Raw genomic sequence first — 17186 nt, forward strand, 5'->3', positions numbered from 1 at the left:
TATTTTTTTCCAAAGCATATCAGTACAATCAGTAATTATACCTTGATCTCCCACCATATTCTGAATGAGGGCAGCAACCACCTGACCATATAAGTTTGAAAAATTTCAATCTACAGTAAAAGTATTTCTCACGGAGTTAGAACCACCACAAACTCATACCTGATATGTGAGTCTGACTGCTCTCCAGCTCTGGCTGACACAGTTTGAGCACAGACTCCTGAAATGTGAGTTGCTGCTGGAAGTAGGACAAGAGATCTGCCATCTTGCTGTCATCATCATTATCTTCAATGCTGAAAGAAGGAGAGCAGTGATGACATGAAGCGCTTTCTCAGTTTAGAAACCTATTTCTCATAACACTGTTAAATTTGCCTTAAAAAATTCACTTAAAAGCAAATTTTCTTGCTATTTAGAAAGAATGTGGTAACAGTTTATCCTGCCTTACAAAGGAGTATCACAATAAAGTTTTTCAAACAAAAAAGCTTCAGGAATTACCACCCAGAAAGAAATTAGGATTTGGGGTACAGGTATTGAGGTTTAGTTTTGTTGTAGAGATTTCATGAGTTATTAAAAAAACTAAATAATTTTAAAAGTTGATACAAACAAGTGATCATAATCCAATCCAAAAAAAACTTTTTTGGGGGGCCAGCATTGTGGCGTACTGGATGTTACTGCCTGCAGTGCTAGCATCCCATATGGGGGCCAGTTTGAGTCTCAGCTGCTCCACTTCTGATCCAGTTCTGGTATGGCCTGGGAAAGCAGTAGAGGATGGCCCAAGTGCCTGGGCCCCTGCACCTGCATGGGAGCCCCAGAAGCAGCTCCTGGTTCTAGGCTTCAGATTGGCTCAGCTCTAGCCATTGCAGCCATTTGGAGAGTGAACCAGTGAATGGAAGACCACTCTCTGTCTGTGCCTCTCTATAACTCTGCCTTTCAAATAAATACAATAAATCTTTTAAAAAATGTTTTTCTTTTGCGTAAAAATATAGACAGGTCATCTTAGTTACTTACCAATGGTTTTCTAATAGATGTGACTTATTAACTTATCACCCCACCTTAAGAAAGGAAAATATCTAATTTAAAAAATCTTAAGAGTCCACAAATCATCTATCAACACACTTAAGTGTATAGTTAAGAGTTCTTAAAAAAAAAAAAAAAAAAAGAAAGAAGTATCTAGCTTCTCATTTTTGCTTAAGCTAACCCTGAAGATGATCACTTTAGAAAAAGCCTTGGATTAAGATGAAGTTAGAAAACTAGGAAGGGCTGTTTATAATACCACAAAAACCATATAAAATCACAGAAACTTTCAGAGCTCATCAGATCTGGTGGGGGGTGGGGGGGGAACAATATATCCTTAAAGAAGTTTCACAGCATCTGGGTTTGTTTAAAGGAGTGGGAGAGAAAGAAATGCTTCTTTAATGCTTTTTAGTACAATCTTTCTTAACAGTACCTAACACCTACCTACAAAATTGGCCAAGAGCTGGATGTAAATGAAAATGACTCTACCCAAATTTAAAGAAGGTTTAGGAAAAGTCCAAATGAGCAATTTGACTGTGAACTACCTCAGAGTGTTAACTCTAATTTGGTGAATAACATTATTAGCTGAAGAGTTCAACCAGGCAATTAAAATTAACTTTATTGGGATGTTTACAATATGGTTTATGAAAAGTTTAATTGTTAATACTGTATGCAGTTAAAAAAACATACTGGCAACTAAGCATATTATGAATGTAACTGACTTCACAAAATTATAATAGCTAATGTCTCCTTACCAAAACTATTTTTCTTGTATTATGTGCATTTGATCTGACATTTTCTCATGGGTACAAACTCCCTCCCATTTAATATCAGCAAACAGGACTTTTTAGGATAGAGGGATTGAAGCAAATTTTCTAACTCTTACAGTTTCAAAAGTACTGACTTAAAACTATGTCCTCTTGATCTTTTCTATATAAAACCATCAATGCTACTTCATGACTTTGATTCAAGTGGCACCCATGAAATGAAACATGATTCCCTTTAAGAGTGCTTATACCCTGTGCTTGCACATTGAAAACAATGTTATTTTAGAACTTTAAATGTTCTGCTCACACACATTAAGTCTTGTTATAATTCAGCATAAACCTAATAGAATTAAAAGCCATTTTATTTATTTTTTTAAAAGCCATTTTAAAATATAAACCTTAAAATATATACAAAAGCAGAAACTAGTATAATAAAATTCCATGTATTCAGCACTCAAGTTCCACCACTATTAACATTTTGTCAACTTTAACCTAACAACATTTTAATATTTTTTACTTGAACTAGGTTTCAGAAAGTTGAAACATGTTCTTTACTCTTTTCAGGAATCACTGCTTGTATTTAAAAACCGACTCATCATTTTATTTTTGTTGTATCTATTTAAAACGTGCATATCAATTTTTTAGACTTAAGATTTCCCTACTTAAAATATTTCTACAACTTTATAAACAAGGATATACTAAAGACTATGCAGCTTAACAGAATGAACATCATCTTTTATCACGTTAAGGGTCAACAGGGCAAAGATGCTTAACTTTAATATGCATTACTGTCTATCAAATTATATACGCACTAGCTGTTTCCAACGCCATCACCATCTGGAGACCGGGAATAAGTAATCTTGAACTCTATATCAGGTACAAGTTGCATAGCCCTACGATAAAACTTGATGGCTAAAAGAAGAAATAAAGCTAAATTAGCTATGACCACACATTTCTATATAATTTCCTTTGATTATCCTTAACTGTGGTTTAAGTTGGTAACTTTCTAATAATCAAATTATTTTTCTACATGCAACTCAGTAACTGTTCAATGAACAAACTAATTTCCACATCTTACTGTTCAGACAGAAACTTTCCTAAAGGCTAACATGTTATAGAAACTTAAGATGTTATATTTTAATCTTCTCTTTTAGCTCTTCCCCTCATTTTCCTTACCCACTTGCATATAGAATTTTATGTGGCTGCCTTTCTTTGGTCTCTGAAAATAAAATGGTCATCACCCCAATAAAAATAGTTCTATACAAACTTCTTTCCATGACACAGAGTTGAGGAAAATTAACGCTTCTCCCAGGTAGAATAAAGAGAAAAGTTTTTCTGGAATTTACCCTTCACATCCAAGTTTCTTTAGCCAAGGTACCTCTATACTTAGCTAAGCTGTAATATTCAATGAACTCTCCTCATTGGGATATCATTATAAGCCAGAGCTGTCGTGGCTAATTTTTCTCTCAGAAACAGTCTACTCAATTCCATATTCTTGCATTCTGTCTATATTCTATTTTTCTACTATAAATATTTTGTTATTCTGGGTAAGTTACTATATGCTAAGTGGAGATGGAACTCTCAGAAATAAAGTCTGCACAGACGCTTGACCAATTGGACACTTTTAAAATCTGTAAAGAAATAGCACTAGAAGAATCTTGCAAATAGATGCAGTAACTCTGAATGATCTTACTTTAGGGATATTTTCAAATCATTTAAGCACAAGCATTTTCCCCATGCCCCAATTATCTTTTACTATCATAAAATAAAAGCGTAATACAAACCTAACAAGATAAATAGCCCCATCATCTTGTTTACTAACACATTTCTATTGGATTAATAAAAGTAATAAAGGCCAAAGTGTATTCCTTTGGTAAAACAAACTAGAACTCAGAAAGCACATACATGTTCATTTTATGAATTATTTCCCCTTTCCTGAAATAATTTCCACCTATAAAAGGAAGATATCCTATTTTAAAATGAATAAAATTTAAAGTATTAATGAAAAATACTAAAAATGTAGAAAAACATTATTTTACTCATCCTCTGAACATGCTTCCCAGCATTATTATTTAAAGAGACAGGCTATGTAGAAATACAATTTTTACTTTTGAATTTTTTGAGAAAACAATTTTAAACTATAGGGAGACTACTGTCCTGTGCCAAATATATTCTAGTAAAAAAAAAAAAAAGTAGCAGCAGGGTTATTCAGAAATGCTATGACTACCGGATTCCTAAGCACTGGGTCTTTACCTTCATAGAGAGCTCCATTTTGTTCTTCTTCTACTGCTTTTAGGAAGAGTTCTCGAGCCTATAAAAATTGAAAAACAATTTTTGAAAATCTGTGGTAACAAGGAGTATGGGGCCTCCACTGTGGCTCAGCAAGTTAAACCACCACCTGCGACGCCAGCATCCCTCGGATCCAGCTCTCTGCTAATGTGCCAGGGAAAGCATCAGAAGATGGCCCAAATACTTGTATGCCCACCACCCATGTGGGAGACTGGGAAGGAGTTGCAGGTTCCTGGTTTTGGCATGGCCCACCTGGCCATTTGCAGAGTGAAACAGCAGGTATATAGAAGATATCGCTAACTCTCCCTTTCAAATAAATAAATCTTTTGTTTGTTAAAGGAGTGTGGATGGCAGAAAGAGCCTTTCTAACAAACTATCCTAAAGCTATTGGACATTAATGGGCAAAAATAATTCACTCCAGGGGTGGGTACTTGGCACAAAGCTTAACATGCTACTTAGGCTGTCTGCATCCCTCATCACAGTTATCAGAGTTCAAGTCATAGCTCTGCTTCCAATTCCAGTTTCCTAATAAGCACTCTGGGAGGCAGTGGGTAATGGGTTGGATAGTTAAGTTGCTGTCACCTATATGGGAGACATGGATTGAATTCCCAGTCCCTGGTGTCTGTTCCAGCCCTGGCTATTGCAAGCATTTGGGAGTAAAGCCGTGGATGGGAGATCTGTGTCTCTCTGCCTTCACAAACAAAAATCCCCCCCCCCCCCAAAAAAAAAAAACTCACTTTGACCTCACATAAAAATTGAAATGGATCATGAACTTAAAATGTAAAATACACCTGGGGCTGGTGCCATGGTGCAGTAGGTTAATCCTCCACTTGCGGCGCCAGCATCCCATATGGGCGCCAGTTCTAGTCCCGGCTGCTCCTCTTCCAATCCAGCTCTCTTCTGTGGCCTGGGAAAGCAGAAGATGGCCCAAGTGCTTGGGCTCCTGCACCCGCATAAGAGACCAGGAAGAAGCTCCTGGCTCCTGGCTTCGGATCGGCACAGCTCCGGCCATTTGGAGAGTGAACCAATGGAAGAAAGACCTTTCTGTCTGTCTCTCCCTCTGTCTGTAACTCTACCTCTCAAATAAATAAATAAAATAAATCTTTTTTTAAAAAAATGTGAAATACACCTATAAAACTTTTAGAGAAAAAAACAGAAAATACTGGGAGATATAAGACTTAGGCAGAGTTCTTACACATGACAGAAAAATCATGATCCATAAAAGGAAGAGTTAATAAATTGAACCCCATCAAAATTAAAAACTTTGCTCTGTGAAATGCCCTGCTAAGAGGATGAAACAGGAGCTGGTACTATGGCTCAGGGGTTAAAGACCCGACCTGCAGTGCCACCATCCCATATGGGCGCCAGTTCAAGTCCCAGCTGCTCCACTTCTGATCCAGCTCCCTGGTAATCTGCCTGGGAAAGCAGCAGAAGATGGCCCAATTCCTTGGGCCCCATACCCATGTGGGAGACCTGGAAGAAGCTCTTCGCTTCTGGCTTTTGATCAGTTCAACTCCAGCCATTGCAGCACTTTGGAGAGTGAACCAGCGGATGAAAGACCTCTCTTCCTCTACCTCTAACTTGGTCTTTCAAATAAAATAAATAAAAAGGATGAAACAACAAGCTATATGCTGGGAAAAAATATTCACAAGCCTGATTTTCAACACAGTACTTGTATCTAGAATATAAATCAACTTTCAAATCTCAACAGTAAAACATAATTAGAAAAGCACAGATATTTCAGAGAAGATATGCATATGGAAAATAAGCACATGAAAAACTATTCATTAGCCCTTAAAGAAGTACAAATTAAAATCACAATAATGTATTACTACACACAGATCTAAATGACTAAAATTATAAAGTAGTGACAGCACCAAATGCTGATAAGGATGCAGAGAAACTGGATCATTTATACACTACTGATGGGAATATGTTACATTCGGAAAAACAGTTTGACAGTTTATTTCAAAACCAACGTGCATCTGCCATAGAATCTAGCAACTGCACTCTTGGGGATTTATCCAAGAGAAATGAAAACTTACATTCACCCCAAATCCTGCACACAAATATAATTACTTATTCATAATAGCGCAAAATTAAAAACTCAAATGCTCTTTAAACAAGGAATGGTTAAACAAAGTACACTGTATCTATCTGCATTATGCAATACACTCTATGATAAAAACAAACAAGCTGGCCAGCACCGTGGCTCAATAGGCTAATCCTCCAACTGCGGTGCCAGCATACCAGGTTCTAGTCCCAGTCGGGGCGCCAGATTCTGTCCTGGTTGCTCCTCTTCGAGTCCAGCTCTCTGCTGTGGCTCGGGAAGGCCCAAGTCCTTGGGCCCTGCGCCCCATGGGAGACCAGGAGAAGCACCTGGCTCCTGGCTTCAGATCAGCGCGGTGCACTGGCTGCAGCGTGCCGGCTGCAGCAGCCATTGGGGGGTGAACCAACGGAAAAGGAAGACCTTTCTCTCTCTCTCTGTCCACTCTGCCTGTCAAAAAAACAAACAAAACAAGCCAACACACAACCTGGATGGATCGCATGGGCTCTATGCCAAGTGAAAAAAATCTATCTCAAATGGTTGCACACCGTAGGATTCCAGTGATACAATACTACATGTGAACATCATGACTACAAAATGGAGAACACATTAGTGGCTGCTAGTAGGAAGGAACATCTGGGGAAGGAAGGTAAAAGAAGAATAGAAATCTGTGAGAGCTGTCTGAATTAAAATGGAGTCAATGGGGCCAGTGTTGTGGCACAGTGGTTTAGATTGCTGTTTATGATGCCAGCATCCCATATGGGCACCAATTTGTGTCCTGGATGCCCCACTTCTGATCCAGCTCCCTGCTAATGGCTTGGGAAAAGCAGTAGAATGTGGCCCAAGTATCTGGACCCTGGACCCATGTGGGAGAACTGGATGAAGATCTCAATTCTGGCCTTGCCCAGTGCTGGCCCTTGCAGTCATCTGGGGGAGTAAACCAACAGATGGAAAAACCTGTCTCTAAGTCTTTCAGTTAATTAAAAAACAAAAAACAAAACAAAACAAAAAACCTAAAACAAAATGCAATCATCCATGTCAACTCTAGCAAAAGCAAGCTGGGAGATCATGAAGCATGATTTATTTGCCGGGTGACAAGAACTATCACTAGAAACTCAGCAACCTTGCAGAGGCCATCACAACATGGCAAAGGATATGCTTGCAGGGGCCACCTGCAGTGCCAGCATCCCACCTGGGACCCGTTTCAAGTTCTGGCTACTCCACTTCCCATCCAGCTCTCCGCTACAGCCTGGGAAAGGAGTACATGATGGCCCAAGTCCTTGGGCTCCTGCACCCTCACGGAAGACCCGGAATAAGCTCTGTCCTGGCTTCGGATTGGCCCAGCTGCAGCCTTTGTGTCCATTTGGGGAGTGAACCAGCATACGGAAGACCTCTCCGTGTGCCTTTGCCTCTAACTCTGCCTTTCAAGTAAATAAATAAATCTTTAAAACACAAGATATGTCTGCAAGGACACCTGCCCAGCAACTCTTGTTCAACCTTGAGCTGATGCTACCCTTGTTACTAACCCAAAAATAACTGTTTCAAGATAACTTACGTAATCTTCTGCATTTTACCTTTGAAAACCTGTTGAAAATCTCTCACTCTTGGGGCCGGAGCCTGTGGCACAGTGGGTTAACGCCCTGGCCTGAAGCACCGGCATCCCATATGGGCACCAGTTCTAGTCCCGGCTGTTCCTCTTCTGATCCAGCACTCTATGGCCGGGGAAAGCAGTAGATGATGGCCCAAGTCCTTGGGCCCCTGCACCAGTGTGGGAAGACCCAGAAGAAGCTGCTGGCTCCAGATCAGCACAGCTCTGGCCGTTGCAGCCAACTGGGGAGTAAACCATCGGATGAAGATCTTTCTCTCTGCCTCTCCTCTCTCTGTGTAACTCTTTCAAATAAATAAACAAATCTTTAAAAAAAAAAAAAATCTCTTTGCCTCCCTCAATCTAAGATTTCTCATGGCATGCATACTCCAGATTGCACCTTTTGCTTATTTTCAAATAAAAACTTTTTTCTTTAGTCACTCTGTTGTGATTTAGATTGACAAGTTTTGCAATTCGATTGTGATAGTTATGCAGCTTCACATGTAACAAAACTGCATAGAACTACCAACGCACATACACACAGATACATAGTCATAAATTATAAACTCATGAATGTGAATAAGCTCTATGGATTGTTCCAACGTCTGTTTCCTAGTTTTTGACATTGTACTGATTTATGCCCAATATTACCACTGAGGGAAGACTAGGTGAAGAGTACATGGGATCCCCTGTATCTGTGAGCCTGCATATATCTTGAAATAAAAATTAAAACAAGTCTGGAAAATCTTAGTCATCATAGTAATGTCAATTATTTGATGACTAAACAAATCTTGGATCTGATGATGTAAAGATGACAGCTTCTACTGGAAGAATAAAATGTGAAAAGGTGTGCTGTGCCTTCAAGTACCAGGATAGAGGTAAAACAGGCAGCTTCCAAAAATATTTTCAGAATTCAAGCTTTCAAAATTTTCCAAAATAAAGATTATATCACTGGGGCTGGCACTGAGGTGCAGTGGGTTAAGCCACAGCCTGCAGCATCAGCATTCCATAGGTTCAGGTCCCAGCTGCTCCACTTTCGATCCAGCTCCCTGCTAATGTGCCTGGTAAAGCAGTAGAAGATTGCCCATGTGCTTGGGACCTTGCCACCCACACGGGAGACCCAGAAGAAGCTCCTGGCTCCTGGTTTCAGCCTGGCCCAATTCTGGTTGTTGCGGTCATTTGGAGAGTGAAGCAGTGGATGGAAGATCTCTGTCTCACCTTCTCTCTGTAAATCTGCCTTTCAAATAAATAAATGAATCTTTAACAAACAAAAAGAAATATATCACTACAATATGTTCAATGCAAAACATAATAAAATGTGCACTAAGTTAAGGCCTTTGGAAAGGCATCCTTTGAAAAGGCTTCTGTTAATAAGTTCAGAGGCATCAATCCTTTACACATCAAGTAAATCTCAGAGGTGTGTAAATTAACAAAAGACAATTCCATGAAGGTAGTACAGCTACAAGCAAAGAAGCTCATGGTAGCAGTATCATCAAAAGGGATCTACAAACTGGGCTATTAAGTCAAAATTCTTCCATATGTAGACAAACTTTTACTTTACAGATCATGTGCACACATCACTGGAGCATGGTGGTATGACAACGTCTTTAATACTTAACTTTTCTTCTTTTGCCAGTTCTTGTTTTCCTTTGGTATCTGCTGCTGCTTTCAGTAGGGAGCCTCTTGCTGCTCTGCAAGGTCGGGTATCTAAGTTGCTAGTGCCCACACCTGGGGCAAGTTCAAACATCCACTGAGCTCGGAACATCTGGAGTTGTGCCTAAAGGGAGACAGGTGTTTCAGGACTCAAGGAAGAGCGGCTCAAGTTTGGAACAACTCACTGATGTGCCCAACATCCACTCTCATGCACACATTCTAAGGCCAGAAAACAATCTCTTAAGTTACCAAATATACATTAAACTTTATTTCTCAAAAAATTTCTAAGACTTTCAAGAACCATGAAAATTAGCCTAAAATAACTATCTATACAGCAAAAAAATCTAATGGTACTGGAGAATTAAATTTTACTTAGAAATGCATGTGAGCTACCACTCAGATCTCACTTTATAAGTTCTAATAATTCATTAATGAATACATCATCTAGTAGACATTAACAGTGCTGCTACTACAGGTGAGCCCAAAGTCTTTCTTTTAATGAAGATGTAGTTCAGAAAGGAAGTATTTTTCCTATAAATACGATTTAAAAATTTTAAAGCACAGAGTGACGGATCCTGTGTAGTAGACTCTGATGTGCTGCCTAGATTCCCCTTCAGCAATAAAGAACCTGTGACCCCACCTTCTTGGAGTTCTGCCTGAAAACAGCCCTGACTTGTCAGCCCTTCTGAGTACTGCCTCAGCAAGATCACCGACTTCCCAATCCCCACCTTTTATTGATGGCTGATAAAGGCCTGGCTCTCTTGGGTCTCTCATTGCCACTCAGGCCAGCTCTAAAAGGCTACTCCAGCTTCAGAACTCCCACAGGACTGTGAAGGCAGCCCATTAAGACTGCTCTGCAGCTGGCCTTCTCCCTCTGCCCACTCCCGCCCTCGGCCCTCGGCCCTCCCCCCTCCTCCCACAGCACTGATACCAAGCGTGTTCCCTATTCAATCTTGTGCACTGCAAGCTACTTGGTCAACCAAGCAGAGGCAGGTCTCCATTCAAAGAGGGCCGTGGCTAATGGGGCTATGTATATTATTCCTAGCTTTCTGGTTTATAAAGGCATAAATAAAACAGACGTTTTAGAAACATTTTTTTCTCTGTATTCTGTATACTGCTTTGGTTCCCACACTCTTCTAAACAGGCTATACATGTACCTCTGACTTAGCCAATCTTGAGCAGCACGCAACATTAAACCATGCATTCCAAATAAACAGTAGGATAGTTTCAGTGAATTGCACTTAATTACAGTAAAAAATTTTTTACCTCAATACACAAAAGATGTACCTCATCCTTTTACAGTCTATTTCATGGTATGGATGCATCAATAGTGAATGCAAGTTATGGACATTCAAATTGTCTAATATTTTCCCATATAAACTATGCTATAATAAACATCTTTATACATGCACACTTAGTCACTTTACCCATCCCCTTAGGGTTAATTTCCTGGAAGCAGAACTGCTGTGTCAAATGGAATATATTTTTCACTGGAATCCACACTGCCAGCCTGCCCTCCAGAATGCTGCAGCAATTTACACTTCATATACAATGCATGAGTGTTCTCACAATCAGACAACAAAGGACATTATTCATCAAATGATGACATTATTGATGAGACTAATTATTTTTTCAAATGCCTAATGGCCAATCCCAATACTTTTTCCATTAACTGTCCATCCATAGCACTCTTTACTGTGTTCCTCTAGAGTACTCTACATGCTAAGAATTTCTATCTTCTGTCCCGATGTGGTAAGTAGTTCCTTCTAGCTGACTCATTCTCTTTATTTATGATGTCTTTTCTTCTATATAGATTTTAAAATGTTTACCCAAAACTTGTGATTCTTTTTAAGGTTATAGGGTTTGAGTTATGCATCAGCCTTAGTTTGACACTTTAAACCTTTGTATTAAGTTATATAGTACCAATTAGATATTCCTTTTTACCACAAATAATGTAAGAACTTACATAATGATTACATAATTATGACCAATTTCTGCAAATGTATGAGAAGCAATAGAAAAAGAAATAATGTGACTGAAGAAACATGCCTGCAGATCTGTTTCAGCAGGACTCTCATTTTCATCAGCATCTCCTGCTCCGACAGTATCAGAATGACAATCTTCCTCAGCTTCTGCCTGCCGGAGAAAAACCCAGACAGTATCAGAAGTACGTACACATCAGTCTCCTTTCACTCAGGGGCTTGCTACTGAGAACCTAATGGCAACAGTCTGTGGAACCCACTTGGTGCAGCAGGGCTGTAGGATGCATTTGGGATAGTCCTGTTTACATCAGAGGAAAATGAGTATACAAAGCATATTCTCTGCTTCAAATCACAGTTTTAATATCATTACCAACCTTGACATTCTCCCCAAATTTCGCACTTCTCTTCATCCAAAAATTATATGTAAAGCAATTCAAGTCCATTACTGCTCATAAATGATTTGCTACAATTAAGTGGATAAACAAAATCAATTCTACCATTATCATATGAGTATTCACTTATAATCTATAAGAAAAATGTTCATTTTAGAAAAGTTGTTAGTTCAATAACAAAGTAAGTGAATTTTTAAACCTTTCTAGAAGAAAAATATTTAAACAAATTAATCCCTAGGTACTGATGGTCCAACTACGGTAATTATCAATGACTTATTTGATAGTTTATGAAATATTCAAATAAAGTCTATGTAATGCAATTGGTTGATATGTCTCAATTCTTTTTTAACAGTCTCCTGTTTTGTAAAATTTATTTGTGATGAAACCAGGTGGTTTTTTTTGGGGGTCCATATTTTGCGAGTAGTCAGTAAATATATTCCTCTGCCCTCTTACTTTCCATAAATGTGGCTGGATCGATAGAGAGGCTTAATTACATCCTGGTAAGTTTTGTTTTTGGTAAAATTACATCATAGGTGATGTTGTGTCTTCTATCAGGAAGGGAAGTGTTCTGAAAGGAAGTTGAGGGTTGAGAAAGTGGTGTGGCAGATCTTCCAAACACAACTGAGTCCAACTGAGGTCAGCAAAACAAAAATTAAAAAAAAAAAAAAAAAACAACTAATAATTTTAGTGTCCATAAACTCTAGCAAGTCCAAAACAGAACATACCGTAATGTTTCAGGCCAACGCAATACAAAGTTGCTTCTCTCCATGTATTTTCTCCACAGGTTTAGGTTAATGATACCAAAAAGATAAATCTCGATTTTTTTTTTTTTTTTTAAGCAGTGTAGAATTAAGCAACCTCACTGGGCTCCAGTTTAAATGTTTTGATAGGTGGTTAAAAAGAAAAACCTTGTTTCAGAAAATAGTAACATTTTCCGCAGTTTTTGTTTCAGGATCACCTATAAGACCAGTCCGCAGAGAAATGACCCTCCTTTTAAATAACTAGTATGTTATTAAGCACATTCTACATTCTATCTATGACTGCTATCTGTTCATTTATATATTAAACATACCAGGAAGCCTTGGGAATGAAATGGTTCTAATAGCAAATGCTTTTATAAACTATTTTATCTGTGGAATAAATCCAGTTTTTGTATATTGGACAGGCTTAAGGTGGAATAAATCTGGGCTAGAATTTGTGTGGCCTGGGACTTAACAGTGGTCTCAGGTCAGATTTTTTCTATTTCAACCTTTTATTCTCAGTGTTTATTAAACTGAATCCTACCTTCCAGTGAAAATGAAATATTACTTCAGTGTAATCTGTTAGCTAATAGACTTATTAGCAAACGGAACTTGCGCAACACTAAAGGTGTTTAGAACATATATACAGGGATGTGGTAATCAGGGAAACAACCTTGAAAGTTAGCTAGAAATAAGAAAACCCACTTGATTTTACTAATTTCAAAGATGTTAAGTGTAAATTTAGCTCTAAGTTATTTTCAGGAAAAACATGTCTGTCTCAACACAGATCACAGAACGTGCCAACCAGATACGCTTGCAGCACAGAGCAACGTAAATAAGCCTTGGTTCCTAGCTTATCTCTGGCAACCAGATTCAAAGCAGAGGTACCTTTAACACACTGGAAAGGATAAATCAGTAAAAAAATAAATGAGCGAGACCAAGAATTCAAATCAATTTCCAGAAAACTGGAAAATTGAAGAATATATTGTTAAATACATTTTTTTAAAAAAATCTCTTGAAGTTAGGAGCTTTCCCTAGTAACAACACTGCAGGCAGAAAAACACATAACGATGGACTCAACGTATAGATCACATGAGAAATGGAATTCCCGTGTCAAGTAAGCATCTGCTTTATTACTGTAAACACTCTACACCAAAGGGAGGGGACCTGCATTCTACTGGGTGTGCTCTGAGCCTCCCAACTCTGGCCTAGCGGTGCTACTACATGGACCTCCCAAGCTCTACCTTCTCCCTCCAGCCTGTACTCCTGCACACACTGCTCACTCTCTCCATCTGGATCCCTCTTTCTTCCTCACTCACCCTTCAAGACTCAGCTCAGGGACCATCCTAGAGGAATTTTCTGATCCTTTCTAAGTGCCTCTTCCTTCTTCCAAGACCTGTACTGAGGTTCTTTTGTTTCCTTCAGGGTTTAGTGCTGTGAGGACATCATGTCTTAGTCATCTTTGAAACTTTAGGGCCAACATGTTTTGCTTGGTTCACAGTAAAAGCCTGACCAGGCCTCTCTTGTCTCCTTTGTAAAGACATTTGTAGATTTTGTGACTCGGGGCCGTCGCCTGCAGTGCCAGCATCCCATATGGGTACCAGTTCAAGTCCTGGCTGCTGCATTTCCAATCCAGCTCTCTGCTACGGCCTGGAAAGGCAGTGGAGGATGGCCCAAGTCCTTGGGCCCCTGCACCCGCATGGGAGACCGGAAGACACTCCTGTCTTCAGATCCACGCAGCTCCAGCCGTTGTGGCCAACTGGGGAGTGAACCAGTGGATGGAAGACCTCTCTCTCTGCTTCTCCTCTGTGTCTCTGTAACTCTAACTTTCAAATAAACAAGTCTTTAAAAAAAAAAAAAAAAAAAAAAAAAGACTTTGTGACTCACAAGGTTCCTTTCTGTAGGTGACATTTCACAATAAAGTTTCTAGGGGCAGGAGTACCACCTGGGTTTCACACCCAGTTCCAGTTCCCGACTCCAGCTTCCTGCTAATGCAGCCCCTAGCCAGCAGTGGTGGTTGGCTCCAGGAAATGGACTGTTGCCACCCACATGGGAGACTCTGAATTCCCAGCTTCCAGCAACTGGGGAGTATACCAGTGGTTGGAAGCTTTTTTTTTTTTTTTTTTTTTTTTTTTTTTTAAGATTTATTTATTTGAAAGGCAGAGTTATGCAGAGGCAGAGAGAGGCTACAGCTGTGCCCATTCGAAGCCAGGAGCTTCTTCTGGGTCTCAGACATGGGTGCAGGGGCCCAAGCTCCTGGGTCATCTTCTGCTTTCCCAGGCTACAGCAGAGAGCTGGATCAGAAGTGGAACAGCCAGGTCTTGAACTGGTGACCACATGGGATCCTGGCACTGCAGGCAGTGTCTTTACCCGCTAAGCCACAGCCCCGGTCCCCTTCATTCTTTCTCAAACAAGTAAAAACTGTGTGACTGTGTGTTGCGGGGTGTTATCATAAAAGTCACCTTACAGGTGGCCGGCACTGTGGCTCACTTGGCTAATCCTCCACCTGCGGCGCCGGCATCCCATATGGGCACTGGGTTCTGGTCCTGGTTGCTCCTCTTCCAGTCCAGCTCTCTGCTGTGGCCTGGGAGGATAGCCCAAATGCTTAGGTGCCTGCACCCGCGTGGGAGACCAGGGGGAGGCACCTGATCAGTGCAGTGCGCTGGCCATGGCGGCCATTTGGGGGGTGGACCAATGGAGGGAGGAGCTTTCTCTCTGTTTCTCTCTAACTCTGCCTGTCCCAAAAAAAAAAAAAAAAAAAAAAAAAAAAAAGTCACCTTACAGGTTTGGTTATATTAAAGGTCTAGTGCTGTACCAGAGTCTACACTCTGTCGGGCTGGTAAGAGGTACTCTAAATTGGTTAAAAAGATGCCATGCAGACATTTAATGCATACCCCGAGGATGCAGAAGTAGGAAACCTATAATACAGCATATTCTCTCCCGAACTCTGAGTTCTAATCCATTATTCCTTTGATTTTTGGCAGTACGATCACGGAAACATCACATTTGGGGTTTTACTGCATTTGCTCAACGTAAAACCCATCTGCAAAAAGCAGGTCCTCAGCCATCACCCAGAGCTTTTTGTTTTTCAAAACTGAGTTTGACCTAAATATCGCCTGTTTGCTTCAGCAGCTCAGATCATCACATTTTACTATTTCACGGGTGGAATTAATGAAATATAAAGGTAAGTTGCTTAATCCTGGTCAGATAATTAGCCCCCAAAGTTCAGGGGCAGAGTCGATAGGTGCTTTTCCCATCCTTCAGGTTAACGAAATAAACGAAGTCAGCCATCTCTTGGATACAGATTTGAGCAAGTAAGTTTGGAATCATTTCGTCCTGGATTCATTCAGCCCTACAAAAGATTAGTTTCTCAAGTGCAGGAAGTACTTACTAGAAGCCAAAGAAAGGCACAGGGCCGAGGACTACTTATTCTAGAATTGCTCGCGCTGTCAGAACCGCGGCGCTTAGCTCAGCCTCTCCATTTGCACCGCACAAACGCCGCTCCGGCCCTCACCGCCCTGCAGTCGCATCCTGCCAGGACCGCCTGCCAAAATCCTACCCAGGGCACTGACGCCTCACGGGCTGCAGGTGCGACCCGCACTCAGGACTCCTTAAGGGGCCGAAACGGACTTAGAGTGGGGCCGGCTTTCCAGGAGAGAAGCAATCAACAAGTGTCTCTGTTTGCCAGGGTTCCTTCCCCAGTTCAGATACTGTTTTTGATACACGCCCTCGAGAGACGCCAGACCGATTCAACTTCCCCAGGGAGCGGAGAGGGACATTTTTCTCCGCTGTCCAGTAAATCCTCCTCACTGCGAGCTCGCCTGGCACGGGGTCCAGCAGGACGAGCCTGGGGAGCCGTCGGGGCTGGCACCCCCTCCACTCCCTCCAGGCCCGGCCGCTCCACTCCTCCCAGCCTCTCGTCTCCCCTCCCTCCAGGCCCGGCCGCTCCGGCTCACCTCACCCCCGCCCCTGCAGTGCCCCCCGACCCTCCCCAGGTTACCATGCTGGCGGGGCCGCCGACCGCGGTCGAGGGGCCCTCCGCGCCCCCTCTGCACCGTCCCCCTGGAGGTGGGTGCTGGGTGTCCGGGTCTACTCCTGCCTGCCTGCTGCAGCGAGGCTTAGCAGAGTTCTCGGTCGGAGAAGCGCACCAGGCAGCGGCAGTAACTACGGGCCCGGCGTACGGCAGCCATCTTCGCGGGGCAGGGGGCCAGATCTGGGCGCGCTGGAGCCGCCGGGTACTCGGGGAGCGGAAGAGCGCCCGCTGCCAGCCGAGGCAGAGGACTACGAGGAACAGCGGAACGTCGACCCTGCTGAAGACCCCGGACGCCGCCGCGGAGATGCCCGCTTATCTGCGGAAACCTGCGCGACGCACAGAGCATGCGCAGTGTTGTCGCCGACCGTGCGCACGGCCCTGACTCCTCCACCCGCGTGCTGCCCCGTGGTGGGCGAGGGGGCGTGGGCCTCAGGTGCGCGAGGCCGGGGTGGGGGTGGGACTGCTAGGTCCCGGTACCGCAGAGTCGGCGTTATGCGGCGTAGTGAACACCGAGGCAAACTTGAACACGCGTTATCTCAAGAATGTAATCCACATTTAAGGTTGAACCCCTAAGGCAAACTGTCCTGAGGCGCAGCGAACTGGACGCTCCGGATGTTGTTTACACTGTCCTTGGCGACTCTGGCTAGAGTCCTGCGCTAGTAGTAAGGGAAACTGTGGAACTCCGCA

General features: G+C 41.9%; 1 protein-coding gene across 2 annotated transcripts in view; it reads right to left on the reverse strand.

Moving 5' to 3' along the window:
- Positions 1-16858, reverse strand: part of FBXO9 (F-box protein 9) — a 39501-nt gene extending 22643 nt beyond the window's left edge. Inside the window, exons 1-7 of one of the 2 annotated variants that reach the window (XM_051854634.2) lie at positions 16467-16836; positions 11709-11797; positions 11402-11488; positions 9318-9476; positions 4032-4089; positions 2591-2690; positions 160-290 (exon numbers count right to left, since the gene is read on the reverse strand). In XM_051854634.2, the coding sequence (XP_051710594.1) occupies positions 160-290; positions 2591-2690; positions 4032-4089; positions 9318-9476; positions 11402-11488; positions 11709-11777 (604 nt within the window). In that variant the 5' untranslated portion in view covers positions 11778-11797; positions 16467-16836. Of the gene's footprint in view, positions 1-159; positions 291-2590; positions 2691-4031; positions 4090-9317; positions 9477-11401; positions 11489-11708; positions 11798-16466 lie in introns of both variants that reach the window. The other variant, XM_017345202.3, reaches the window with a different exon arrangement.
- Positions 16859-17186: the final 328 nt, after the last annotated feature.

This window comes from Oryctolagus cuniculus, chromosome 5 (assembly GCF_964237555.1).
Source record: "Oryctolagus cuniculus chromosome 5, mOryCun1.1, whole genome shotgun sequence".
Taxonomy (NCBI): Eukaryota; Metazoa; Chordata; class Mammalia; order Lagomorpha; family Leporidae; genus Oryctolagus; species Oryctolagus cuniculus.